This window comes from Eubalaena glacialis, chromosome 2, assembly GCF_028564815.1.
Source record: "Eubalaena glacialis isolate mEubGla1 chromosome 2, mEubGla1.1.hap2.+ XY, whole genome shotgun sequence".
Classification (NCBI taxonomy): domain Eukaryota; kingdom Metazoa; phylum Chordata; class Mammalia; order Artiodactyla; family Balaenidae; genus Eubalaena; species Eubalaena glacialis.
Window position 1 is genome coordinate 155,637,003 of NC_083717.1, and position 27,688 is coordinate 155,664,690.

The 27,688-nt window shown below is 44.8% G+C and overlaps 1 protein-coding gene across 1 annotated transcript in view; it reads left to right on the plus strand.

The window, feature by feature from the left end:
- Positions 1 to 27,688, plus strand: part of PRKCH (protein kinase C eta) — a 220,866-nt gene that overhangs the window by 176,708 nt on the left and 16,470 nt on the right. The window contains exons 11-12 of the mRNA XM_061180882.1: positions 21,095 to 21,233; positions 21,888 to 22,076. Of these exons, the coding sequence (XP_061036865.1) occupies positions 21,095 to 21,233; positions 21,888 to 22,076 (328 nt within the window). The remainder of the gene's footprint in view (positions 1 to 21,094; positions 21,234 to 21,887; positions 22,077 to 27,688) is intronic.

Below are 27,688 nucleotides of genomic sequence, written 5' to 3' on the forward strand. Positions count from 1 at the left end.
TGTGGCCCCGGGCCTCAAATCAGAGGGGCTGTGGCAGTTTCCCAGCCCCAGCTGGGGGGTGTCGGGAGTGTACGTGGTGTTACCATACATGCCAGCCCTGGAATGCAGGCTCCTTCGAGTGGGCGATGATGACCCTCCCAAGCCAAGTCTGAACGCCTTGGCTTCTTGAGTGGGCTGTCTCTGGAAAGCTCATCTTCCCTTCTTCTTTAGCCATCACCCACCCCCTGCCACTCTCCCAGAAAATTTCTCTTCAGTGCCAAGAGTGAGTCTCCTAGAAAACCAGACACTATCCTTAACCTAGACTTTCATGAAGGATGGGAGAGGCTATCAGTCACCTGCCCTATGGCTCCATGGTCTTTCTCAGACCAAGAAAGAAAGAAAAAAACAACCCCTAAGAAGGAACCTGACTGCCTCTTATTCCCTTTGGCCACACAGTGACTCCTCCTGAACAGATGTTTAATGCAGTAGGAAAGTTCCTGCAGCCAGTGGCCTTCCTCAAAGCCTCTTTTAAGGCACTGGTGTCTTCAAATGGAATTACCTGGACTCTGTTTTCTTTGAAGGTGAATCAATATGCATAAGTCGTAATTTCCCTGTTAGTAGCTCCTTCCCTTTGGTTCCCCCAGCCTTTAACACAGCAATTGACAAGGGGAATGCATACTGAAAATTACTATATATTCTTGATTCCAAGTAACTGAAGATCACAAGATGCTGATGGCCTGATATGATGAAAATGAGGATACTGGCAACTGGCAAGTTTTTTTGTCGTTAGTTTCAAGAAACTCCCCTGTTGCAAAAGCATTAAAGGGGATGGAGTGGGCACAGATCTTAGCATCAAGGCAATACAGAGGTTGGAGTCTTGTTCTTCTCTAGGTATTGATAGGGGTGTGTTTTTTTTCCCCCTCTCTAGGCACAGTGATGGAGGATGGCTTGGTTAATGATATTACTAAGGCCATCCTAGTGACATCCATCCAGGAAGCAGAAATCTAGATGGCCAGAAAAGTGTATGATCAGCTGACTTTGAAAGCTCTTCCTTTTTTTTTTCTGTGCTAGTCAGGCTTCTGCATGAGGACAGAATATAAGGGCAGTGGTATGTGCAAACACCCACATTTTCCACTGTGTCAGAAAAGCAAAGTCAGTCTACCCCTCCCCAGTTTCTGTCTTGGTAGATTTGTGCTCCTGGTCATTTCTTTCCCCCAAATGGGGGAACCCAATCTCAGATAAGAGGAGGTTTGGCATTACATAGGATAAAGGTGAAAAAATGCTGGTCAGGTGGTTGGGTTTGTCTCACACATGAGGTCCTATGCTGTAAATGGTCTTTCTTAGATGGATTTCTCATGTCTGTAAATGTATCTCAAAGAGCGGAGCTTGAGGGCATTACTTCACTCAGAACTTATAGTCAGTTTTTTTGCTCTGCTCTCAAGACGGTGCTACTAATTAGATTTGTAAGCATCCCATTTGGTGGCACTTCTTTCCCATCCACGTTCTCACCTTCCCAAGGTGAGCATTATTCTGAGTCACGTCCAGATTCCTGTAATGTGTTATTAACATGGCCGGTGGGGCTGCATCAGTCCAGGGTCTGGAGAGCTGTGCAGAGGCAGAAGGGAACTTCAGAAAGAAGCCCCAAACCCTGCCAACTCCCTTCCAAGGTGCCAAGCTTCAGCCCCCTGCCAAGAGCTTTTGGTTTCCAGGAATCACATTTGATGCAGGTTGTGAGTTATGGCATCAATGTGTGTTTGTCTTAAATGGACCTTTTGGTTTGGAAAGTACCCTTCACCCCGCCTGACATACTGTGGTGCACTCATCTTCCCTTGTTCGGCTGGGGTTTGCAACATGCAGGCTCAGAGTAGACCATCGTTAAGTCTTTCCGTGGCCTTTGTTTGACCATGAAGGAGCCGTCTCCACCATTCAGTTACTCATTCAGTTACTCATTCAGTTACTCATTCAGTATGTCCTGCACATCTGCTTTGTACTGGGTTTGGCTCTGAAAACCAAAAGATACATAAAACAGGGTCCTTGCCCTCAAGGCTTTAGTCTATTGGGGGCTCCAAACACATACATAAATTGACAGCTTAAGACATGATACCATAAATGGTCAAAGTGAAACGAAAACAGAATGCGATGAGAACACAGAAAAGGAAGCTATTAATTCTGATGCAGAAGGTCAGCAGAGGCTTTGGAGAAGAGACGGCACTTGAGCCATAGGTTTTTAGTTAGCAGCAAAATATGGAAATACTTGCCAGGTAATTGGAATAGTAGGGGCAGAGGCCTGGGGGCAGGAAGTGTCCTGTGCTGGGGAATCATGAGGACTCAATGTGACTGAGGGACCAGAGCAGGGGGCGGGTGGCAGTTGAGGTAAGTTGGGGTGAGAACATGGAAGGTTTTGGATGTGGGCTAGGAAGTTTGGGTTTTATTGGCCTGTCAGTTGAAACCATCAGAAGCTTTGGAGAAAAGAGACTAATAGGAAATAAGTGTGCTGTGTGAAATAGAGTGCAGAGGAGCGAGTCCAGAAGCCAGGAGTTCAGGTAGGAGTCCTTGGAGTAAGTCAGGCAAGACCTAGTCATGGCTTGAAGCAAGCCAGTGCCGGTGATGGAAAGAGAAGAGGGATGGGAGATGGAGTGGAGGAAAAGCTGAGAGGACCCTGGTGAATTGGATATGGGGACCAAGGAGTAGGCATTCAAGATGACTCCGAGATTTCCCGCAGAGAACTCTAAAGCTTTTTTTTTTTTTTTTAACATCTTTATTGGAGTATAATTGCTCTACAATTGTGTGTTAGTTTCTGCTTTATAACTTTTAACTGAGTGATGACAGCAGTGGGTAATGTCCAGTTTCATCCTTTTAGGTTTGAAGGGTTGAAACATCCCTAGTAGCTTTGCCCCCAAATCAGTTAATGGCTAACTTCTCAGGCATCTCTGGATCTCCAGAGAGAGGTGTCAGGGTAGAGGTTTCAACTTGGGAGCCATCTGTCCAGGGTGATATTTGAATCCATGGGCTTCCACTGCTCAACCGGGCAGACCATGTGCTGAGCATCTCCAGGGAGTGCCCCTCCGTCAGGGTCTGTGATGATGTGTGTGATGACTATGAATTTCCTAGGCAATGGTGGTAACACGTCTTGAGAAAGGGGTGCCTTTCTCTAATTTGCACAAAGTTGCCATATGGTCTAGCAGCTGTGCTGGAAATAAACCCAGGCAAGGGCCAGGAACAGAACCTCAGGGAACCGCCTACCCTTCAAGGGAGGGTGGAGGAGGAGGAGCCCAGCAAGGAGACACTTAGGAGTGGTTAGAGACGTGAGAAGACTGTGTTTATTAGCTGCTTTGGAATTTACCTGACAATGTAGTCCCACTCAGTGAACTCCCATCTTACTTCGGTTTAAGGATTCAGGTGGAGCCTCTGCAAATAGTATTCCTGAGTGTCCCCCTTTTCACATATCCCACGGGTTTTTCCCCACCCCAGCCAATGGGAGAGTTAACGATCTCCATCCGGTTAGGACCTAGAATTATCAATTCTGTGGCTCTGCTCCCTGAGAGCCAATACTGGGCAGGTGAGCAAAATCCAGAGTGAATAGATGTCTCTGGAATGCCCACTCCAGAGCGTCCCCTGGTGGCTCCAAGAGGGCAGGCCATGTTCGCTGTCCCTAGGAAAGGACACTCCCTCAGGCCACTCACCCCTGTCACATTTGGCTCCAGCCAGCCAGAAGTCAGGAGTTGCTGGGGCCACTCCCAGCCCAGAACAGGCAGAACCTCTCTGATGGCCCTGAGTCCTGACCTCTGAGGGCCTGGCAGGGCAGAGGAAGCTTCTTGCCTCCTGAGCCATGCAACGAAGAAAAGGCATCCCCAGAGCAATGGCTTGGAGGGTGTCTCGACTCATCTGTGGCACCAAGCTCACAGCCTCCCCGACGTGTGCCAGCAGGATGGTATGAACGCTTTTTGCAGAAGAGAAAGCACGAACCCTGCCTTGGCTGATGAGTCTCTCCCATGTAGACCTGTCGCTGCTGCCTCCCGGCATTTGTGACCTCGTTTGCATTGATGGAAAGTTACAGGAGGAGGGAGAGCACCACCTTCCTGGCCAGGAATGTGTCACGTAACCCAGACAAAAAATTCCGAGTTCACATCTGTGTCAACGGGACCCAGGCCCTATAGGCAGATAAAACATTGTTCAGAATGGCCATAAAACTCAGAGTGAAACTGGGGTTCATCAGAGTGGGTGGAACTCGATGGCTTGTACATTACCTACATCAGTCAGTTAGAATGTTCTGTTTCAAAATAATCACTTTTTTCAGATCTTAAATGTTGGTGATTTTTCTTTCATCAGCTGATCCTTTATTTTTAATTTGAATGAGGAAGACTCCCTTCTCCAACAGGGAAAAAAAAATCACTTGTTCTGTCTCTGGGGCTTGCTTGTTTGGCTCCTAACCATAAGTGAACCTAGGGGCCCTGGCTTCAGAAGCCCTCATGAAGTCTTGGGATAATTTCATACACTACATCCTGAAAACGCGGGCGATTACATTACCATTTTAAAAGAAAGGTCTCTGAAGCAGAGAGGAGGGGAGAGAATTTTTCCATGGCTTCAAAGGGAAAATCTAGGAGTAGAACCCAAGAGGCTGAGGTTCAGGAAATGTGTTCTCAAACTGCCTTCTCTGGAAAATGCAGGGAACCACTGGTTCCCAGTGACAATTTTGGATTTATCAACTTTCAAAAAGAAAGTAGTCCCATATGATGGGAATCGTGTTCTTTAGTTTTGGCTTAAAGGATTTTCTGAGATTTTAAGTCGATTCTTCTGTAATATTCTGTCCCTTCTGGTTTTGGAGTTTTCCATGAGATGCCTTTTAAAAAAAAAAATCAGATGAGCTTTTCAACTTGATGAAGGACTTCAGGAATCTCATTATTCCTTTTCTTCCTGGACTGACCTTTTAATTTTATGCAAAATGTACAGGGGTAATTTGTCTTGTCTGGTTATAATACTACACTGTTGTAAGGATGCTTAATCACCAGGCACACGCATTAGTCATGCGCTGTTGTACCTACAAGCCCAGCTTTCTTTTTTTTTTTTTATAAGATTCTGGATGATTTTAATTTATTTATTTTTATTTATTTATGGCTGTGTTGGGTCTTTGTTTCCGCGCGAGGGCTTTCTCTAGTTGTGGCAAGCGGGGGCCACTCTTCATCGCGGTGCGCGGGCCTCTCACTATCGCGGCCTCTCTTGTTGCGGAGCACAGGCTCCAGACGCGCAGGCTCAGTAATTGTGGCTCACGGGCCCAGTCGCTCTGCGGCATGTGGGATCTTCCCAGACCAGGGCTCGAACCCGTGTCCCCTGCATTGGCAGGCAGATTCTCAACCACTGCACCGCCAGGGAAGCCCCCAGCTTTCTTATATTAACTCTAGGACTAGATTGAGAGCCAGAGTATTGAGTACAACTGGCTGGGTGGCACAAAGACGTCACCACCAAATGCAGAAAGTAGCTCCCATTATTTCTTCCTCATTTCCTAAGCACCCATTATGTACAGAACACCAAATAGGTATTTGAGGGAGATACACTGGCCAGCAGAATTTTATACTCAAGGGGTGTATGGGTAAAGGGCATGTAACCAGAGTTTAGGGTAAAAAACTAGGGCTTGTTCAGTTTAATCAGCACTTAATTGCCCACTCAGCCCTGTGCCAGGCACCTTGCTCTGAGGTTAGAGAGCTGAATTAAGCATGGGAAAGACCTGCAGGGAAAACAACAATTACAGTCAGTGCAATCAATGCTATAATTAGAAGTATGCAGCAAATTCCCCTGGAGCACAGAGGAGAGACATCATGCTTGTCCAAGGAAGGGACGCAGGAAGTTTCTGAGGCACAGAGGCTTCAGTGAGACTGAAGTGGTCAGACAAGCCCAGTAGAGAAGAAGGAAGAAAGATGCTGGCCAGAGCTCCTCAAACTATCTGCAGTGGTAAACCAGTGGATTTTCTTCCTTTCCAATCCATTTAGGACCAATACTTGTATAAAATGTAATATAAGTAAATTACTAGAAAAACGAACTTTTAAAAAGACATAAATAGAAGCCCAAATTTTTATTAGATTCAACAGACATGAAATTACTGTTGAATAGTTATAAAAGTTTCTACATGCTGATTCTCAAGTTTTCTATTTACTTCATTGCTACTTCATTCATTTTCTACTGCATTGTGGGTCAGTAGCAGTTTGCAGGTAAGTACCAGTCCGCGGACCACACTTGGAGTAGCGCTGCTCTAGGCACAGGGAGCATTTGTCTACCAGAGAGCACGGTGCTCATCTGGGAATGTAAAGCAGGCGAGGACGGTGTAGGGAGGAAGTAAGGCTGGCAGGGCAGGCAGAGGCCCAGTGGTGGAGCATTATGGATGCTACAACCAGACAGGAGCCTCTTAAAGTTTCAGACGTTCAAGGGACAAGATCAGAACTGTAGTTCTGAAAAATAACTGGTAGAGAATGGAGAATGGGGGAGAAAAGGAGAACGAGACCAGTTAGGAAATGCAGTGATCCACCTGGGAAGAGATGGGCTGAATAGAGACCATGGCAGTGTGGTGCAGAGAAGGCATCCAGTTCTAAATATAATCAGGAGGCGTAATTGTCAGTTCTTAGTGATTGACTGGATGTGAGCAGTAGAGAGGGGATGTCATTGAATCCCATCCCATCATTTTACAGATGAGGAAACTGAGGCCCAGAGAGGTGGCAGAGCTGAGGCAAGAAACCTTGCTTTCTTGCTTGGAACAAGTGTCCTTGTCCCTTGACTAGACAGTGCACCAGATAGTACCTGCATTCCAGCTTGACCGCCTGACCCCCTGTGCTGCCTCTGAGGAGAAGGTAGGATGTGTGTCCCTCAGAAGGTTCTGGTGCACCAAGATGCCAGCCCGCACACTGCCCAGCAGCACTCAGCCAGCCGGCCTGACTGCCTGTGCTCTCTGCTCATGGCCACTGTCTTAATGACAGAATCCACTCCCAGGTTCACTGTGTCCTGTAGTAGTCAGTTAAATTCACATACATCCTGTTTAGGAAGTCAACAGAATTTTTAATATCCTCCTTTTACAGGAACACAGGTTGCTCTCACCTATCAGCCAAACATGAACAGGCAGTCACCAAGCAGGGCCAGTTTTCCTTTCTCTCTTGGATGGAATTGGTTTGGTTCTAGATGGGACAGGAAGGATTCATGTCTGGAGCGGGGTGGACTTGAAAGTGTGTTCAGAGCCACAAAAGTTCCTGGGGAACTGTCCTGGTCCTAGGTCACCTCCAAGACAGGACCCCAGCAGGCAATGGCAGCTTCATGTCCGCTCCAGAGGTCCCAGATGGGTGCCAGGGTTCCAGCACAAACCAGGATCAACCAGCTTCCTAAGAGTCCCCCACGTCCTCCCTTAATCCAGCTTCACTGGGGTCTCAGGACCAAACCAACACCAGATGGTGGAGGGGATGTGCTCTTCAGAACATCACCCATTGGGACTTCCCTGGTGGTGCAGTGGTTAAGAATCCGCCTGCCAATGCAGGGCACACGGGTTGGATCCCTGGTCTGGGAAGATCCCACATGCCGCGGAGCAACTAAGCCCGTGAGCCACAACTACTGAGGCTGCGCTCTGGAGCCTGCGAGCCACAACTACTGAGCCCACGTGCCACAACTGCTGAAGCCCGCGTGCCTAGAGCCCGTGCTCTGCAACAAGAGAAGCCACCGAAATGAGAAGCCCAGGCACCGCAACGAAGTGTAGCCCCCACCCGCCGCAACTAGAGAAACCCCTTGCGCAGCAATGAAGACCCAACGCAGCCAAAAATAAATAAATAAATAGATAGATAGATTTATTAAAAAAAAGAATATCAGCCATTTATTAGGGGCTCAGTAGGTGCAAAGCACGGTGTTAGGCACCAAAGGGAACTCAAAAATACAAAGATAGAAAAATGAAAACAAGGAGGCACCGCCTTGGAGATCACATTTTAGTTGGGAAAATAAGAATCATAAAATAGCAGCAGCCCAAGGCAGGATTTTGGAATTGTACTCTCTGCCTGCCCCTTCCTTTGAATACCTGCGACCGTTGTTGGCTTCCTGTGGTAAAGGAAGGCGAACACCAGTGCAGTGGCCTTGATAGAAATTCTTAAATGTAAACATGGTACCCGGAGTTGACTGCTCATTTGTGAAAACACATGATAAAAAATATTAATAGATTTAGACACACTGAAAAGATACCTTCATTTATCACCATATTGTTTAAACAGTTAACAATTAGAAACAACATCTCCCAAAAGTGGCCTTGCAGGACCTGGGTTTTATCACATCATTGAATGTATGAGACCCATCTCCATAACTGGATTTATGTCCTAAATAATTAGGCAGGGAGAGGGTAGAAAACGAGGACTGGGTGTACCAGTGGAGTTTTATTTGATTGCATTGTGGGATGTGGATCCCATGTTAGTTCTCCCGAATGGAAATAAATGTCCCCAGCCACCGTGATGGTATTGATAGCCAACGGCAGGATTTAGTGACTTCCCTCTCCTCCTCCAGCTTATTCTGCTTGAAAGAATGGATCACCTGTAGTGAAATGCCTGGCTGTTCAACTTAAACCAACCTTTTCTCGTTGTGCTGGGCAGGGCTGCTGATGCTGCACAGAGATGTTTGTTCCTACATCTTTGTGCTTCAGAAAGTGGTCTCAGCAAAGATGTGCAAAGGAGACGAAGGTGTTGGATGATGGGGTTGCACCAGTTCTTGAGACATTTTCCTCGTTGTTGGCGCCAGGCTGGGGCACTGCGTGGCACGCTGCTTTGGCTTCTTGCTCTCTTCCCCGCAGAGCCATTTATAAGCCAGATGTGTCACTTAATAACCCAATAGACCTCCCTGCCTCAAACTCAAAAGCTCACAGTAGTTACTTAGAATTTATAAAGTCCGTGTATCCTCTCTATTGGTTTTGATTCTCATAAAAATCTTAAGCAACCGGCCATGCTGTTATCTGTTATGTGTTTCTTTGTTGTTGTTGTTGATGAGGAAATAATAGCTAATGCTTCCATAGCACTTCAGTGCATTGTGGGCACTGTTTTAAGCAATTCATATTTAAAACACTCATAATTCCCATGAGGCAGGAACTCTCATTATCTGCGTTTCATGATAAGGAAATAAACGCAGAGTGATTAAGTAAATGGCCCAAGATCACACAGCTAGTAAAGAATAGGGCCAAGACTCAAACCCAGGATGCCTGGCTCCAGAGTCCCTTAACCTCACACTACACTACTTCTTAGGAACAGGCAGACAAAAGTCGGTCGAATGACCTCCCTAAGGTTGCCTGGGGGAGGGGGAAGGAAGCAGATTGAAAGAGGCAAATGGGGGCTGTATTGCTCCATAAGGGCATGATCGAGTATTTGCCCATCCGTCATTCTTGGCCACAAGTCCAGATTTGCTCTGTCTCCAGAATTGGTCACTCTGGATTTGTTACCAGATCATCAGCATGCTGTGGTTCCCTAGGAAATGTAAAATGTGCCCCACTATTATTGCTGCAGGAAACCTTATATTTGCAAAAGGTCTTTAATTGCCTCTGTAATATACATATGGGAATATGTGTAATGTTGTGGCATGGATTATTTATGGAATGAAATCCAGGGTTAGTAACTGTTTAGACTAAGGTTGATCACCTTGTGACCTTAACAGTGTTTTAACAGAGAAACTGAGGAGCTGGGGAAAGTGACCAAACTGAAATAGCCTTTATTTATTGGATCAAGATTAGTCTAGCATTTAGGCAAGAAGAAGGTTAGTCTCCTCTCAAAAGGTATGTTCATCTGCTACTTCTGCTTACAAGTTTGGTGATACTTTCTAAAGTAAAAATAAGATGCATAAGCTAAAAATACTTTTCCCCCTGATTTGTGAATTCTGTTGACTTTTAAGATCTTAGGAAGTTATGATGGCTCTTACGCATTTAACAGATTACCTTTAATAAGAAGAATACTACTACATAAAATTGGCGAGTCTTTGGACAGCGTCTCCACAGACAAGTACTCACATATTTCAAAGTGAACAACTTAAATGTCTGTTTTGAAAAACCTGGGCTCTTTGGTTACAAGACCAAGTACTGGGAACAGACTAGGTAGGTGTTCAGGAAGTAGCAATGACTTCTCCCAAAGGGAATATCTTAGGGGAAAATGTGATGCTTTGCACATTTTCTCTGACATGCGCAGCGTTAGGAGGAAATCAGTAAAGTTCCTTCTTGGAAAGGAACTCAGATGTGTGTTGCTGTCCTGAGTCCAGCCTGTGATCAGTAGTCTGGGAATGACCTGTGGAATATTCCAGGCCTACCCTTGGAGTTTGTAATCTGATTGGGGAAAGCAAGACTTTTTATGCAAAACGTAATTAGAAAACAAAGCAGTACTGACTATAATCCAGAACTAAGATGTGAGGTTCCTATTCAATTCTGAGGGCCTGGGAGTGGTTCTGGATAGATGTCCTTGGGTTTTTTCAGAGACTTTCGTTTAGCTGGCTCAGGTTTCTGCTCGGATGGGGAGAGCAGGTGACCAGATGAGACCTGTTGATGTGGCCAAAAGTTCCTGTTCAGGTCATCCGAGGGCTCCCTCCCTCCCCACCCCTCCCCTGCTCTTCCCGCCCCTCCCTTCCCCGCCCCTCCCCTCTGAAATTGCTATTGCATAAGGTATTACTAATGCTGGCAAAGATTTGTGTTTAGCCATTTGCCAAAAGCAGCCTGCATATCCCTTCCTGGAGTTGGGGCTATAAACTCTACTCCTTCCTGTCATAAAACATTCCTCCTCACCCCCTCCCAGCAGTAGCCACGTCCCCCTTCACGTGGTCTGCAAGGCTGCATGTTCCTTCTGCAAATGGCTGCACCAGCTTTTGCTGCTTGTTTGCCCCAAGCTGTAACCCTGGCAAAGGAGGGACATTACTGTTTCTTCTCAGTGGACTGGCTTCAGGGAACCAGTGACAGGAACCAGTGACAGGATCTAGTCTCATTAGTCAGAAGAGCCCTGGGTTTCCTTAGAGGGAACCAGCCGCAGCTAGACAAGTTAAGATGTCTCATTGTCCCTTACACTGTCTCCATTGGCTCCAGAAACCATGGCTAGCATTTCCCTAGTGCTGTGTGCCCAGTAACGTTAACAGAGTTTCACTCTGTGAACCCGTTTGTTGGTATTGGCACCGTGTGTCCAACATAAACCTGGTAGGATCCGTCTGCCCCTGCCCACCCCCACCTCCTCCACAGCTGCCCTGATTGTCATTAAAATCTTTCTCCTTAGGAGGGAGCCATGCTCTGATTCCTCCTTATTGGAAATCTTTCCATCCTTCATCTTCATGCACGTGCCCTGCAGACGGCCAGCCAGTGAGGGTCTCCTCCCCGCCTACCGTGACCCCAGCTTGCAGGCTCTCAGCATCCCTGTGACTCGCTGATGCTATTTGTGGTCTTGCTAGATGAGAACCTCCATTTCCTTGTTGGATTTCTGTGGTTGGGAAGCCACGCTGCCCTGGCAGGTAGTTTTCCGTGGATCAGCTGCGCTCGGCTCTCTGCAGTCGGGGGGCCTGCGGAGTTAAAGCAGGATTCAGCCTGTTGATCACTTTGTGCCCCCTGGACCATCAAGTCCAGGTATGCCGTTGGGCCCAGCATCTTTTCTGTGTGGTCGGAGCTAGGCCCAATGGCCAGGAGTTCCCTGACCACCAAGGGGCTATCATCTCCTTGGTGTCTTTGTCTGAAGCCCTCCACCCTGCCTCCGGCTCTCTCACCGAATGCTGCCAGGTATCACGTAGGAAGCGTTTTGGCAAGAAGTGTCGGTGAGAGAGGTTTTCTTGGCAACTATAAAATAAGAGTATTGTAAGGAGTGCTAAATAAATTTGTGCCGCTTCAGCCAGGGAATTTCAACCCTCCTGGGAGTGGGGGGGTTGTGGAAGGAAAAAATATATATCGAAGGCTCAACTGCAGGTTTGATGGCTCATTAGATGGTCCTAAGGAGGTGTGTGATCTGCAGTGTGGACATTAGCCAGACTCATTGCCTCTTGCATTTGTCCAGAGAGTCAACGAATGTTTTCTTTGCACTTATTTTTTTCTACCATAAGACAAGGCAAGGGGCAATCTCTCAGTCCCTTTGCTCAAGTTAAGTTGGTCCTGTGTGTACACAGGGGTGAAGGTGGAAACAGGCGGCCTGCATATCAAGTGCACCAAACACCAACACAGGATGGAGCCCAGCACCTGGCCTGTGGGGGTTAGTTTGTGAGTCCCTGGCCCCGTTTTAAAGGGAGTATAATAGCCAGACTCACCACAGAGTCATTTTTATGATCATTTCCCATCTCAAATCGCTGTTGGGAAGAAATATGAAAAGGTAGGGGGAAAAGAGCCACAAAGGAGCCTCTAACACTTCCTGGGTTGGAAATTGTTTTATTGACTTTAATTTCCCAGAAAGTAAGTTATTTCGCATTTACCTTCATAATGATGAATGTTCATGCTTCACGTGTTTGTTCTTAAGCTGATGTTGCAATAGATCAGCCTCACAAACACCAGATAGATTGTCACTTCATGAGGACAAATGGCATGGGGACCTCATTTAATAATTGGGAACGTTGCTTCTTTTAGCAAGGGCCTCATTTTCGTACTTAAGTTGGTTAAGACTACAGGGACATGTCGTAGGGCTATTGAAAATACCAATGCTATCCACAAGCATTGGTAATTTCAGTGGTTAAAAAAAATGAGCTTATGACAACAGGTCAGAATTCTGAGTCTATAAATGTTCACATTCCCTAAGCAAGTAAGGTGATTTTTTTCAACATTCCCTTACGGCCTGGGTTCCAGAATAAATCCTTTCTGTTCCTACCAGTAGATCACTTTCCCTCCACATCTTCCTTGGGAATTACAGCCTTAAACTGTAGAGAGACCAAAGAAGAGGATTAAAGCCAAAATATGTAAATACATATTTTATGACTTTTTGCTGGTTATCAAAGTAATATGTAATTCCTATAAAATTTAGAAAATACAAAAAAGGAAAAATCATTCATAAACATATCACCTAGAAATAAACTTGTAATCTTTTTCTTTTAGCTTTTCCCACCTCTCCCTTTTCCCTCCTGTCTTTCTTTCTTCCCTCTGTCCCCCACTCCAACAATTGTAACATAAGAGAATGTTGAAAATACAGTTTCGTGTTCTGCTTTTTTATTTAGAATTGTATCAGTCTGTAAATAAGTCGTGAAACTCAGCAGCTATAAAAAGATTGATAAATTTGACTATATAAAAATATGAAAGTTACCATAAACAAAACAAAAACAAGCTGAACAATAATATTTGCAACCCATATAACAAATTACTTCTATCCATAATGTATAATGAGCCTCTAAAAAATAATCCAAAAAATAACTCAAATTTTAAAATAGGTAAAACTTGTGAATAGGCAACAGACAGAAGAAATACAAATGGCCATTAACCATATATATTTTTTAAAGATTAATCTCAATTATCAAGAAATGAAGTTAAAGCAATGAGATCATTTTCCCCTAGCAAATTGGCAAGGATACAAGGATGATTACATCTAACCTGAATAAGGAAGCTAAATGGATGCTCTCGTACACTATTGGTGGGAGTATAAATTGGTGCCAGCTTTTTGGAGGGCCGTTGCTCAACATCTATTTAAATTTTAAATATTTATACCCTTTGACACAGCATTTCCACTTCTAAAAATTTAACCCTCCTACAAGAGTGTAAATAATGTTCATTACTCCATTGTTTGAAGATGCAAACAATTAGAAACAATCTAAATGTTCATAGAGAGGGGACTAGTTAAATTATGAAACATCTTTATAATGGAATTTTTTGTAACCATTACAAAGAATGAGGCAGATCTACAGGACATAGAAATGTGTCCAAAAGTTCATTAAGTGAGAAAAGCAAGTTAATTCATGATCTATGGTAGTGTAGCATTAAGAAGAAAAGATTGGATGATTATGAACCTGTCATTTTCGCCATAATTTCTTCAGGAATGACCAAATTTTAGGTAATGAAAATAGTACTTGTATAATCCCAAAAGAAATAACTTTCAAAAGACAAAAATTCTGTCATAAACATTTCCCTGCATTTTTTGCCCTTCATACGATTTTAATAGCTTTCATAAAATTCTGTCATGGATATACCATAATTTATTTAGCTGTTCCCCTATTAATAAATAAATTAGCTTGCTTCCAAAATTTGCTGTTATGTACAATACAGCAACAAACATCTTTGTAAAATAAGACTTAAGTTTACACTCTCCAAATCATCACTTCATGTAGCAGAGGTTGACAGTTTAACCTAGAAAGAATCCATAAGATGGTTTTGAATGTAAAAGGGTAATGTTTTCTAATCCTTTTAAATCTTAACAGGACTACATATGATCCAAAAGAGTTGGATCCCTGCTTCCCGGCACTCAGCTGTGCTACCCACTCTGACTATAATTTCTCTCTAGTGTTTGTGGTCTCAGTGTGAAAAAGACCAGGGATGTTATCCTCAGGATACACTTCCCAAAGCTTAGTACCAAGCCCTCTCCTTTTTATTCCATTCTCCCTCCCCAGGTGAACTCATCCACACCCAGCTAATGACTTGCAAATTTCTATCCTTTGCCTGGCCTTTCATCTGAGTTCTAGCCATGTATATTCAGCTGCCCATTAAACATCTCCACTCAGATGTCTAAAAAATACCTCAGTATGTCCAAAATAAATTCTTTGAGCCAGAACATTCTCATACCTTCTTTCCTTTTACCTTCTACATCCTTGCATTACTAAATCCCATTGCTTTTTTTCCCCTAGTAGTTCTCCATGGATCTAGTTCTCTTTACCTTACTGCCCCACCCTGATCCAGGCCACCGTCAGTTCTTTTCTGAATCCTTCAGTAGCTTCCCAGCTGGTCTCTTCATGTTCTTTCTCATCCCCTCTGACCTATTATCCTTCCTGTGGCTGGAGGCTTGTTGTGAAATCAGATTAATGCTATCCTTCTCCTGTGTAAGACCTTTCTCCTGTGTAAGACCTTACCAAGAGGTAAGACCTCTTGGGCTAAAGACTGAAATCCTCCCTGGACCCTGGTATATCAGGCTCCTGCCATTTCCTGCCCCCTTCAATATTCTGAGCCCCTTGCATATTGCCTGGCTCACAGATGGCACCCAAAGATTTGTTGGGTGGATGAATGTCTGAATGTCTTCTCTGAGGTGACATGAATGGCATTACTATATCTAACTTGTGATAAAACCAAATTTTAGGCTTTTGCTATTTCAGTGACTTTTCAAAATTCTTTTACCAATTTAATACAGTCCGTCTTGCTTTGAAAAAATGTCAAGTTCATATAAACCCACATATTCAAAACCCAAGCCAGCCCTAAATGGTTTTGTTTTGAAACTAAGATCATAATCCAAATTCACTCTCTTGGCAAATGCCACCTCTTAACTCTTGCCCACATGCCAGCCTCTCTTCCTTAGAAGAGGGCAGCAAGTTATCTTCTCAATATTTGACAACTAGAGAGGGATTTGCTATGCATTTCCTTACTCCTGTACCTTCAAGGATTGTGTGAAATCCAATCAGCTCCTCCATGCAAAAGCTAAGAACCAAAGCAAAAAAATTATTTTTCCAGAATTTTGATTATGCATTTAATAATGTGCACAAAAATGGCCTTTGGACATAATTCAGTCTCAGGATATTTGTTGATTTTCAGATGGTTCTTGTTTCTCAATTGATGTAGTCCTCTCAGGAAGCAGGCTACTAGGAGGATTAGCCAGTGACACAGTAGCACTGCATGGAAGGGAGTGTGCCTATTGTAGTGGGTTTGGAGCCCAGGCCTTGGAGGGAGGTGAGCAAAACTGAGTTCAAATCCTGACTTTATCCCTGGCTCACTAAATGATGTTGGTGTAGAGCCTACTTCATAGGGTTGTTTTGAAGGTAAAATAAGAATATGGATAAAGCACTTAGCATTTAGTGAAAATTCAATGTATGTTAGCTACTAATGGCACTGATTGTTGTTGTTATTATTATCATCATCATCATCCACAGAAGGTTTTTTCAGGTTCTCTGGACACACACACATACCCCCAAATGAGCAAACAGACAAAAAGCAATATACTTACAATAGTCTATTGACTGTATATTTTAGGAAAACCAATAGCAAAGTTGTACTTCATTAAAAAATTGTTGTCATTTAGATTTAGATATTAACGTATGGATAGATGAGATGATTTCATGTTTTGGATTTGCTTCCAGATCTGGAAAAGGTGGGTCAAGAAGGGAGAAAATGCACAGCTGAAACACGATTGGGCATCGATAGTGGCTTTTGCTGTGAGATCACTACGGGAGTCGTTATGTTATTCACTATACTTTTGTATAAGTTTGAAGTTTTCCAAGATAAACATTTTTTAAATACATTAAAAATAGCTACTGAATAGCCTCTTAGATGCATTCTTGTTCATGGAGCCAGCTCTCAACTCACTGTCCTTTATTTCTTTTGGAAGAGTAACTGATTCTAGTGATCTAAGCAGTAAGTCTCTTGTCATTATGTTTTATGACTCTCAGAATAGCTCATGGTGGAAACAAAATAAATACAATTTCTGAATTTCCTTTGTCGTCAACCACTTGAGACTCCTCTCTGAAACCACCGTGGGCATTTTAAGTAACCCTGATTACCCAGCAAGAACAGTGTACCCTTCAGACCATCAGGGAGGATGAAATAACTCTTTCTACCCTTCTGTGCTTGCATAACAAAGGTACAGCTATTAAATACAAGTGCTCAATAAGCTAATGCATGATGAGCCCTCAGCGGTTTAGGATCTGAGCCTCTGCCCTGTATGAACTTGTAGTCTTCATTGTGTAGCCTTGTTAACTTTGGCTGCTGAGTTACATGTGGGCAGAGGAGGCTGAAGAACTCCAAAGCCAAAAACGGACCTCTGCATATTTCATATTCAATTCAGGAGTCAGAGGGTGACTTTTTTGCTTTTTTGTTGTTGTTGTTGTTTAAGTGAAGATATCTATTTACCCTTAGGGCGGAAGCTGACCGTGGCCATAAATGGTTCTGTAACCTTTGCATCTGTTTGAAAACCCTCTTCCATCTGCGTGTAAACCAGGGGAAAGGATTATGCTTGGGTCCTCTCTGCTTTATGATTGCCCCTCCTAAAGCAGTTTCTTTTCTCCAGCTTCACTAAAGCAAAGAATTTGAACTTATATTTCAGGGCTCTTCTTTTCCCCTGGAATCTCTCTCTAAGGGGTAAAGCACATGGAGTTTTATAGGTTTAATTACTTTGGAACAAAAGTCCCAGTGAAGTTTATGGAACTTCCTTCCTTCCCCTAAAAATAAAACAGGCTCTGAACTGACCAGCACAACTCACTGTTATCCATCTGACATTCTTCTGTTTATCTCTTTGGTCAGCATCTTCTGCCAGGCCTGAGTTGAGGCTAGGGAGGAATAAGGTTCAGCCCCAGCCAAGTGGGGAGACAGGTACATAGACAGAGTCTTCTGGAGTGCAGTGAAAGGTGGGCTGTCGTAGAGCTCTGAACTGGGTGCTCCAGGGGCAGAGTTGACTAGCTGGGGACATCAGAACAGACCCCACAGTGGAGATTTGAGATATTTGGGCTGAGGGCAGAACTGATAGCCTGGGATTATGTTATGCTCTTAATCAAACCCCCTTAGGATCCCAATTTGAGAGTTTTGTCCTATTAGGTAGCTTCTGGTGTGAAACGAGCAATGGCATTTCCCTCAGGGCTGGTCCAGTTCTGAGAATGCCTAAAATGAGGCGGCAAAGTCAGGACTGAGGTATATAACCTGCCTCTGTGTCCTGGGGCATCCTATGACCAGGCTGAGTCTCATCCCCAGTGCTGTTCGGTTCTGTGTCCTGAGTATCGGGGCTGTGTTCCAAGACTTCTGTGTGCAGAGGGCATTGTGACAGGCAGCTTAGAAAACTGATGACAAAGCACTTTTCTCTCCCCGAACAATTCCTGCTACCTGTGACAGCTGCAGAGCAATAAACAATCAAACCTCTTTACCTGGGTCGTTAGTGACAAGCTCTCTTGAGCAATCTCAGGTCAGCTCTTTAGACCCTTGTGGGTTTCTGTTAGCACTTGTTTCTGCCACCCAAGGAGATCCTTTCCGAGCCCTTATCAGGCATAACGGCTTCAGGAGAATTCTGAAATGCAGTCGCCCTGTTTGGCAATGTGAGAGAGTCAGAGTGCTCTGGGAGCCGGACCACATGAGCCTGGACCGCTGGGCTGGAACACAGTGCTGATAAAGCCAGCCCCCAGGCTCGGGTCCCCCACGGCCTTGGTCTCTCCTGAAGCCACAGACTAGAGGTGGCTGGCCGAGGTTAGAGATTATAATGTTTGCATCAGTCCCCAGAGGAGCCAGACAACCAGGCGCTAATAGGGCCTCGGGTCTGAAACCACTTCTGGAAGAACAACTGCGTGGGACCGTGCTCTTGGCAGTGGCCGTGACCAGTATCATCCTCACCCCCAACCTGTGCTTTTGGGATTCCGCCTTCACGTTGGCTAAACAAATCTTGCTCATGCTGGGTGGGTGTGTCTAGGGGTCAGTGGAGGAGGATACAGTTTCCACAGCCCACAGCCCACTGAAAGCATTGCTTGGGAGGGAAGTGGGATTCTGCTCAGGGAAAGGGGCGGGAGCCCGATTGGAGGCCGGAGGCCGGGTTTGGGTTAGAGGCAGAGGAGCCTCGCTCTCCTGCGGTGGCTGCACAAGTACCCAGCACATCTTTGCCTGACACCCGGGAGACGCCTGGAGCGCAAGCGCAGAGAGGAGGCTGGTCTGAGAAAGCTCTGCTGCTTTCACCTCGCTTATCGGGGATTCCTGGAAGACAGGACTTGGTTTCCATTCCTGGGTGTCTTCCAGTGACCACTGTCTGTAAGACCTGCATGGTCCAGCTGGACCAACTCACAGGGCCCAGTGTGGAAACCAGTCTCGCCAGTTCTGTCATCACCTGCTTCCTCTGAGCCGCAGCGTGATTCTGGGCTGGACAGAGACCAGCCTTTCTCCTCGGGCCAAGCAGCCCAACAGACCTTTATTGTCAGAGCGGGGATGGGAGAACAGAGCTATGAGTGCCTCGACACAGCCCACTGGGGACATGAAGCTCCAGAACAGCAGTCAGCGGCCCCCGCTGTGAAGATGCCCAGTGAGGGGCCACCAGCACTCCTAACAGCACAGCCCCAGGAGGCCACGGCCATGGCAGCCTCCCACCTGGCAGGCGACTGCAAACCTCCAGGGCAGCGTAGACACCTAGCATCGCCTTCTGGCTGGGCAGCCTCTCCTCACTGATAAGCCCACGTGGTTGCCTCTGAGCACATCATTCCTTCAAAAAGCAAAGCATAAAGGTGTCGCCCCATAGGCAAAGCTGCTTCTCTGGACCTCTCCCGAGACTGAGCTTAGAGGCTGGCAATGGTGTCGGTGTGTAGGACTCTTTCCCAGTTTGCCATGGTGCCAGACCTCCCTCTGTAATGATGCCCGGATATGCATGGCGATGGGAGAGGTGGTGCCAGAGGCCTGTGTTGGGGAGGGGGTGTTCAGGGGGCACTGCCTTTCGTTTGCAGACAGTTTTATTAGCATCCAACCCATGTTCCTGCCTCCACTGAGGCCTTTTACCAGACAGTTCTGCTGCTGGAAACACACTTCCCTTAAGTGGGTTCTGCTCCTAGGGGTTGGGGGAGGGACGGTAAGTGCCTTTTGGTCCTGTGCTCACCATAATATCTGAGTCTTCTATGTATCTGGGGGTACACCTAAACAAACCCTCTTCTTACCCTGTTATGCTTTTCCCTGGTTATTAACGTCCCCACTGACCCACTGAATCTAAGACAGAAACCCAGGGGTCATCAATTTTGCTGCTTCTCCTCATCTCCCTCTAAATGGTCATCGAGCCTTAATACTAATTGTGTTTTCACCAAAGCACTGCTGACTGACCCCCTAGTTTTCATTCCATCTGTCACTGTCCTAGTTCAGGTCATCTCTTCCCTGGACTGTTTCAGCTGCCTCTAGCTGATCTTTTCTCATCAGCTGGAAATCTTAATTAGAGAGCTTCAGTGGGTCACTTTTGCCTAATATCTAAATATTAGAATTCCTTAGTGTGGCATTCAGGACACTTCACAGTTTGGACCTAACTTTGCCTTCTAGCCCTGGCATTTTGATGGCCCCCGTGTTCCCATGCGAGCCCCCTCTCCATCCTTACTACACCACGTGGGGTTCCTGAGCCCACCTGCACATCACACCTCTGCGCCTGCTGCATGCGATAGCCCTGCCCGCCTGCCCACAGCCACCTTCTCACACCCCTTCCCTGTCTGGAAGACCCTGACTCATGTTTTAAGACCCAGCTCAGTATCTGTTTCTACTGTGGAAATGTCCCTCTCTCCTCCCACTAGAAGGAATTAATTGTTCCTTCTTGTGTTTCTGTCACAGCCCTTGGTTCATACTTCCTTTGTGCCACTTGTATTATACAACAGTTGGTTCTGTCTCCCTCCCCAACCCCCTTCTCATTCTCCTCTCCTCCCTCCCCCGTGTGTATGTGTGTGTGTCTGTGTGTGTGTGTGCATGTGTATGTATCTCTATACACACACATCTATATGTATATATTTTGAACAAATATTTATTGAGTGCACTATGCTAGGCACAGTGGTGAACCAAACCCACCTGGTCCCTCCTCCATGGAGCTTACAGTCTAGCAAATATCTGTCTCCCCATTATACTGTGAGTTCCTTAGGAAGAAGGATCGTCTGTACTCTTGATGCCTATCACAGTCTGTGCCACACAGTGGCCACTTGCTCCGGAATGTTCACCGAGTGAAGTCCAGTGGGCAGAGATAGGTGCCAGAGAACAGGGGGCGGGTGGGTGGATGTCTCATGGGCTTAAGGTAAGTGGGAAGCCTGGAAGTCACATTCTCAGGTTCTAATGGGCAGCCTGTGTTTTGATATGTGGTTAGCCCATTCAGATGGAACCATCGTCTAGGAACCATGAGGCAGATGTCAAGAGCAGATCTAAATTTGTTCTCCAGATAACACAAAGAAGTGTGTTCCCTTTGAAGGGTGCGCGCAGAAAGCTCTCCCGGCTGCGTGATCTCCCATCCCGTGACCCAGCTCAGCCAGGTGGACGGTTTGGGGCCCGGCTGCCCCACCACATGCTGCTTTTTGTTTCTTGCAGAGATCTGAAACTGGACAACGTACTTTTGGACCACGAGGGTCACTGTAAACTGGCAGACTTTGGAATGTGCAAGGAGGGGATCTGTAACGGGGTCACCACGGCCACCTTCTGCGGCACACCCGACTACATTGCTCCAGAGGTGAGTGTGCTCGCTGCTTGAGCAGCTTTGGAAATCCAGGCTCTCTAGCAGCCCCGTCAGAAAAGCCACACAGGCTGCATTTATGTGCTGCAGCTTGGTGGGCGGCATTGAAAGTTGACGCCTCCAGACTCCTTTGTGGCTCATTGGGTGAATGATGGCTGAAAATGTCCTTGGTTCCTCCCAATACAAATTGGAGTCAAAAAGAGTGTTGTAAACTTTGCAGTTGCTTTAGGGTTTAGCCCTGAATGAGGACAAAGTACGTTCCAGGCACAGCTATTTAATTGTTTTCTTTGCCTCTACTCAGTGCTTTGATCCCAGCCCCATTTAGCAGAAATAAAGACAAGCTCTTGAATCTTTCCCATAGGAGTGAGTGAGCCCACAGATATAGTTCCAAAACCCTTTCTGATTTGGATCTGCATATACTATTACTTTGGCCTAAGCAGGCCATAGATGTTTGATCACCTGGATGACAAGGCCTCTGAATTGACCCCAGGGAAAACAGACCACTCTCTAGAGATGGAATGAAACATGTATGCCAATGCAGGAAACTCCCTTGTTTTACTTCATCTCCTAATCCATCGTTTTCCTTAGTCATTAATGATGCATTTGTTCATCAGATGCACAAAGTTCTTCTCACATTACCCCTATGCACAGATCCTCCAGGAGATGCTCTACGGGCCCGCAGTGGATTGGTGGGCAATGGGCGTGCTGCTCTACGAGATGCTCTGTGGCCACGCGCCCTTTGAGGCAGAGAACGAAGATGACCTCTTTGAAGCCATACTGAACGATGAAGTGGTCTACCCTACATGGCTGCACGAAGATGCCACAGGGATCCTGAAATCTGTAAGTTTGGTGCACTCAGCCAGCTTTTTTTTTTTTTTTTTTTTAATTTATTATTATTATTATTTTTTTTATTTATTTATGGCTCTGTTGGGTCTTCGTTTCTGTGCGAGGGCTTTCTCTAGTTGTGGCAAGCGGGGGCCACTCTTCATCACGGTGCGCGGGCCTCTCACTGCCGCAGCCTCTCTTGTTGTGGAGCACAGGCTCCAGATGCGCAGGCTCAGTAGTTGTGGCTCACGGGCCTAGTTGCTCCGCGGCATGTGGGATCTTCCCAGACCAGGGCTCGAACCCGTGTCCCCTGCATTGGCAGGCAGATTCTCAACCACTGCGCCACCAGGGAAGCCCTCAGCCAGCTTTTGAACTATCGCAAACCAGCTTGCTGAGTGGGCTTCTTGGGCTTTGGGTTTGTTTGTTTGTTTTTTAATACCACCTACCAGTAAGCTACCAGCTCTAACTGAAATCTGTGTTTTAATCTGTAGAATCAAAGAAGCAGAGTTTTCTCAGGCTGTTTTTTTTCTCTTATGCAATAGTTATTTTGGAGCCAATGCATGAGCAGTTGATAGCATTGTCTGCCATATATCAAGTATTTCTAGCACTTGTGGCTTCAGTGTAGGTGAAGTGATGCTCCCGCTTCATCCAGTCAGGACACATAACGCCATTGGGTCATGTGAACAGCATTCCCGGTTGTTTTGATACGGATTGTGTTTCTGTCGGCAACATCGAAGGATGAAGGGGCCTTTCCCATAGTGCTGGGAGAGGAGAAGAGAGATTTTCCAAAGTTGTGCAAGATCTCATTTGCTTCCATGTTATCCTTGTGCAAGTCAGGTGCCAGGCCCAGGATTCAGGTGCAGTGTAGAATATCACATTGAAAAAGTCTTTCATTCATGCATTTAAGGCATTGTGCTGGAAGCCTTATTTTCAAGTCTGGAAGAAAGTGGATTTGCTGCTTTATGTTGAAAATAAGAAAGTAACATGTAATGAGAGAATAACATATAATTTGGGTCAGTTCTGTATTAGCAAATCATGTATTATTTCCTACTAAATGTATAGGAGGAATAAAGATGAATATTCTTCAAATAGGGAAAAATCAGAACAATCCATTCTCTCCTGGATAGTATCTATGGGATAAGAATTACTTTGCTCAAATCATATCCCTTCCAGTGATTTGAGACAAAAAAAGCTAAATTTGGGAAATATTAGCCATGCTGGTGAAAGACTTGTCTCTCTTTAGAAATTGCCAGTCATAGGAACTTCCCTGGTGGTCCAGTGGTTAAGACTTCACCTTCCAATGCAGGGGGTGTATGTTTGATCCCTCGTCAGGGAGCTAAGATCCCACATGCCTCATGGCCAAAAACCCAAAGCATAAAACAGAAGCAACATTGTAACAAATTCAGTAAAGTCTTATTGAATGGTTTAATAATGGTCCACATCAAAAAATTTAAAATCTTAAAAAAAAAAAAAAAAGAAATCTCCAGTCATATAATTAGTGTCATTTTAAGGACATTTTGTATACAGATCACTGTGTCCTGGGGCTGATGGCATGATTGTCCCTGAGAATTCTCTACTGAAAGAGAAATGATCACAGAAATCCTTCTCAGGCAGATATTGCCAAAGTGAATCATAATTCATAACTCAATTCTCAAGTTCAGGTGCAAATGCTCTCCTGATATTGAGGAAGCATTAATTTCATATAGAAAATAAAAGTGGGGAATTCCCTGGCAGTCCAGTGGGTAGGACTTGTGCTTTCACTGCCGACGGCCCGGGGTTCGATCCCTGGTCGGGGAACTGGGATCCCACAAGCAGTGTGGCATGGCCAAAAAAAAAAAAAAAAAAAAAAGAAATAGAAGTGAAGTACTTTTGGATTCTACCAAATGTCTTCTATCTAGCCTCTTTTCATAAGAAAATTTTATTTGTATATTTAGTAGAAAATGTAGACTAAGGAAACCAAGAATGTGGCTTTTATAATTTTTTTAATAAAAAAATCAGGGAGAAGGGCTTGCCTTTGTAGATTTATGCCTTGAAGTTTCTTAACTTCTGGAAGGGAAAGATACTCACCTCAGCTGGCCCCAGCTACATTTGATGACCTAATCTAAGATAACACAACAAAACTGTGCTGCAGAGTTGGGCTTACTTTGCATTATTGCTCTCCCAGTTCTGTCATCTAGAGTCTGGGTCCTTGCGACTCCCAAGGCATGCTAATCCCCTGTGGCCTGGAACAACCACCGTCATAATACTAATGGTTTCTCATGATTCACACATTTAGTCCAATTACCATAGCTGAGTTAACTTTTTTAATATTTAAAAGAAGGACCCCAGAGCTTATAATTCAACTGAAAATGCTAGTTCAAGCCATAAAGAAATATGCATTGTTGGCCTTGGTGTATAAAAGTTGCTGTGCTAGGTACCATGGAGGGTAGGAAATAAAAGTCAGTCTGTGCCTCAAGAAACTTTAAAGTTCTCTATTTAGGGATTAACAATCCAGTTCAGTCTTTCTCTGATAAACACTTCATACCTTTTGAATGTAGGTCCAGTAGAACTCTTTAGAGACCACATCATTGTTTGAGTTGAACATTAACCCACATCTGCTTCTCTCAATTTTTTTATTTACAATTTTTAGGAGTCCTCAACCTCTTTCTGGCATTTAGAATCCTCTTAACAGAATTCTTCCCGACTAAATCTGGGACCTAGATTTCACCCCTTTTAACTCAATCCCTGTAAAACCTAGAACAGGCACTAAGCAATGTTAAGATCATATGGAACTATTAAGATGGTTTCTTCTTAACCAGATAAATCCAATTACTTTTTTTTTTTACTTTTATTGGAGTATAGTTGATTTAAAATGTTGTGTTAGTTTCAGGTGTACAGCAAAGTAATTCAGTTATATATATACATGTATTCATTCTTTTTCAGATTCTTTTCCCATATAGGTTATTACAGGGTACTGAGTAGAGTTCCCTGTGCTATCCAGTAGGTTCTTGTTGTTTATCTATTTTATATGTAGTAGTGTGTGTATGTTAATCCCAAGCTCCTAATTTATCCCTCCCCCAATTACTTTAAACTATATCTTTGATGTATATAGAAATATTTTTGGTAACTAGAATATATGTTATCCAGGAATATCCTCCCTCCACAATCTTTGTTCTGGGAGAAAACAGAGCCTCTGGTGCCTAAAGAGAATCTACTCTTCAGTGCAGACTGAGTTGTTCCCTCTCCTTCCTTCTGGGAAGCTGTGAACCTCTTCACTTCCCTTTATTTTGGCCCCTTTCTAATGCTAGCAGCTCAGCGGGTCATGGTGTGTCACTGGCCGAGCACTGATTTTCCTGAGTGGCTCTCTGTGTTCTGCCGGGAGTGTCCCCGTAGGAAGGAGCTTGGGTTTCACCCCGTGGCGGTCTTATCTCCCAGCTCTGTTACATTCTGGCTGAGTGACCTTGACGAGCTAACACACCTCTCTGAATCTCCGTGTCCTTGCTCATAAAATCCTATAAAATCGAGGTAATAAAATCCATATCATAGGGTTACTAGCCAGATTCAGTGAATTCATACATGTAAACCACACAGGAACACAGTAAGCATTCTGTTTCTTCCTCCTTCAAGGAGTGTACCTTAAAAGTGACTTTCTGGAAAACACTGGAAAAGGTGTCAGAGGAAATTACTAAAAAAACATTCACCAAGAGGATTTCTGAGACAGTTTTGTACATTTCAGCCTCCAGGCCTAAAAATAAAAAGCTTCAATGCTGTAGCTGAGGAAATTCAGCCGTTCTTGGCAGAGGACTGAGACATTTAAACAGAAGTGTGATCAAAGAAAAGAAAGAAAACAATGAAGAGCACTCAAGACTTGGGGGGAAGCACCCAGGAGGGAAGCGTCAGGGCGTGGTGGTGAGGATCTTGCCTCCAGAGCAGCGCTGTCCGAGGGCAGATATTGGCTCTTTCACCTGCTGGCTGTGGGACCTCGGGAAGATGGCGCAGTTTTGCCACGCCTCGGTTTCCACAACTGTACCCTCAGGGTCTGAGATAATGCGTGGAGGATACTTGGAACAGTGCTGAGCACAGAGTAGGTGCTCAGGAAGCAGCCACCACTGTCATCAGTGAGAGCTGGGTGCATTTTTATTTTTTTATTATTATTATTATTATTTATTTATTTATTTATTTATTTATTTATTTATTTATTTATTTATTTATTTATTTATTTATTTGCTGCGTTGAGTCTTCGTTGCTGTGCGCGGGCTTTCTCTAGTTGCGGCGAGCGGGGTCTACTCTTAGTTGCAGTGCACGGGCTTCTCATTGCGGTGGCTTCTCTTGTTGCGGAGCACGGGCTCTAGGCATGTGGGCTTCGGTAGTTGAGGCTCACCGGCTCTAGAGCGCAGGCTCAGTAGTAGTGGCGCATGGGCTTAGTTGCTCCGTGGCATGTGGGATCTTCCCAGACCAGGGCTCGAACCCGTGTCCCCTGCATTGGCAGGCAGACTCTTAACTGCTGTGCCACCAGGGAAGCCCTGGGTGTATTTTTAGATCCTGTGCCCTTTTCTCTGAAAAAGTATGACTCTATTTATTGTATTAGGAAACCATTTAAACTGCTTTCTGGCTGTAATTGCAACTTGATTCAATTAGACCAATACGGTTTTTTTTAATTGCTAGAAGAAACCTAAGAGATTATCCATTAAAATTCCTTCATTTAATAGATGAGGAAACTGAGGTCCAGAGAAATTGTGACTCACCAAAGGCCATTCAGCACATTACTTAAAACAAACAAATAAATTAGAACCCTTGCGCAACTCTCATGGGAATGTAAAATGATGCAGGCACTGCGGAAAGTAATATAGCAGGCAGTTCCTCAGAAAATTAAACATAGAAGTACCATATGACCTACCAATTCCATTTCTGGTTGTATATCCCAAAGAATTGAAAGCAGGGGCTCGAACATATTTGTACATCAATGTTCATAGCATTATTCACAATATCTAAAAGGTGGAAGCAACCCAAGTGTCCAGCAATAGATGAATGGATAAACAAACTGTGTTATAGGCATACAATGGATTATTAGTCAGCCTTACAAAGGAAGGAAATTCTGATGCACGTTATAACCTGGATGAACCTTGAATGAATTATGCTTAATGAATTAAGCCAAATACAAAGGGACAAATGTATGATTCCACTAACAGGAGGTACCTAGAATAGTCATTCATAGAGACAAAAGCAAAATGGTAGTTGCCAAGGGCTGGCAGCCTGGGTGGGTGGAGAGCTAGGGTTTAAGGGATGTGGAATTTCAGTTTGGGAAGATGAAAGAAGTTCTTTAGGTGGATGGTGGTGATGGTTGTACAACAATGTGAATAGACTTAATCCCACTGAACTGTACACTTAAAAATGGTTAAGAAGGTAAATATTATGTTCTGTATATTACACCACAGTAAGGAAAAAACCCTGGGATCAGAATCCAGCTTTTCCTCACTCCCAGTCCAGGGTTCTAAGCTAGCTACACCTGGCCTTTCCCCATTTTTCTTCTACGTCTCGTTAATAAGTGTCCTGTACCCTTCGAGCCCCACGTTTTAGCACCCAGATTACTCCCTGATGTGATTCTTTCCACTTGTCCTAGAAGCATGAGCCACTGGAGGAAGCTACCA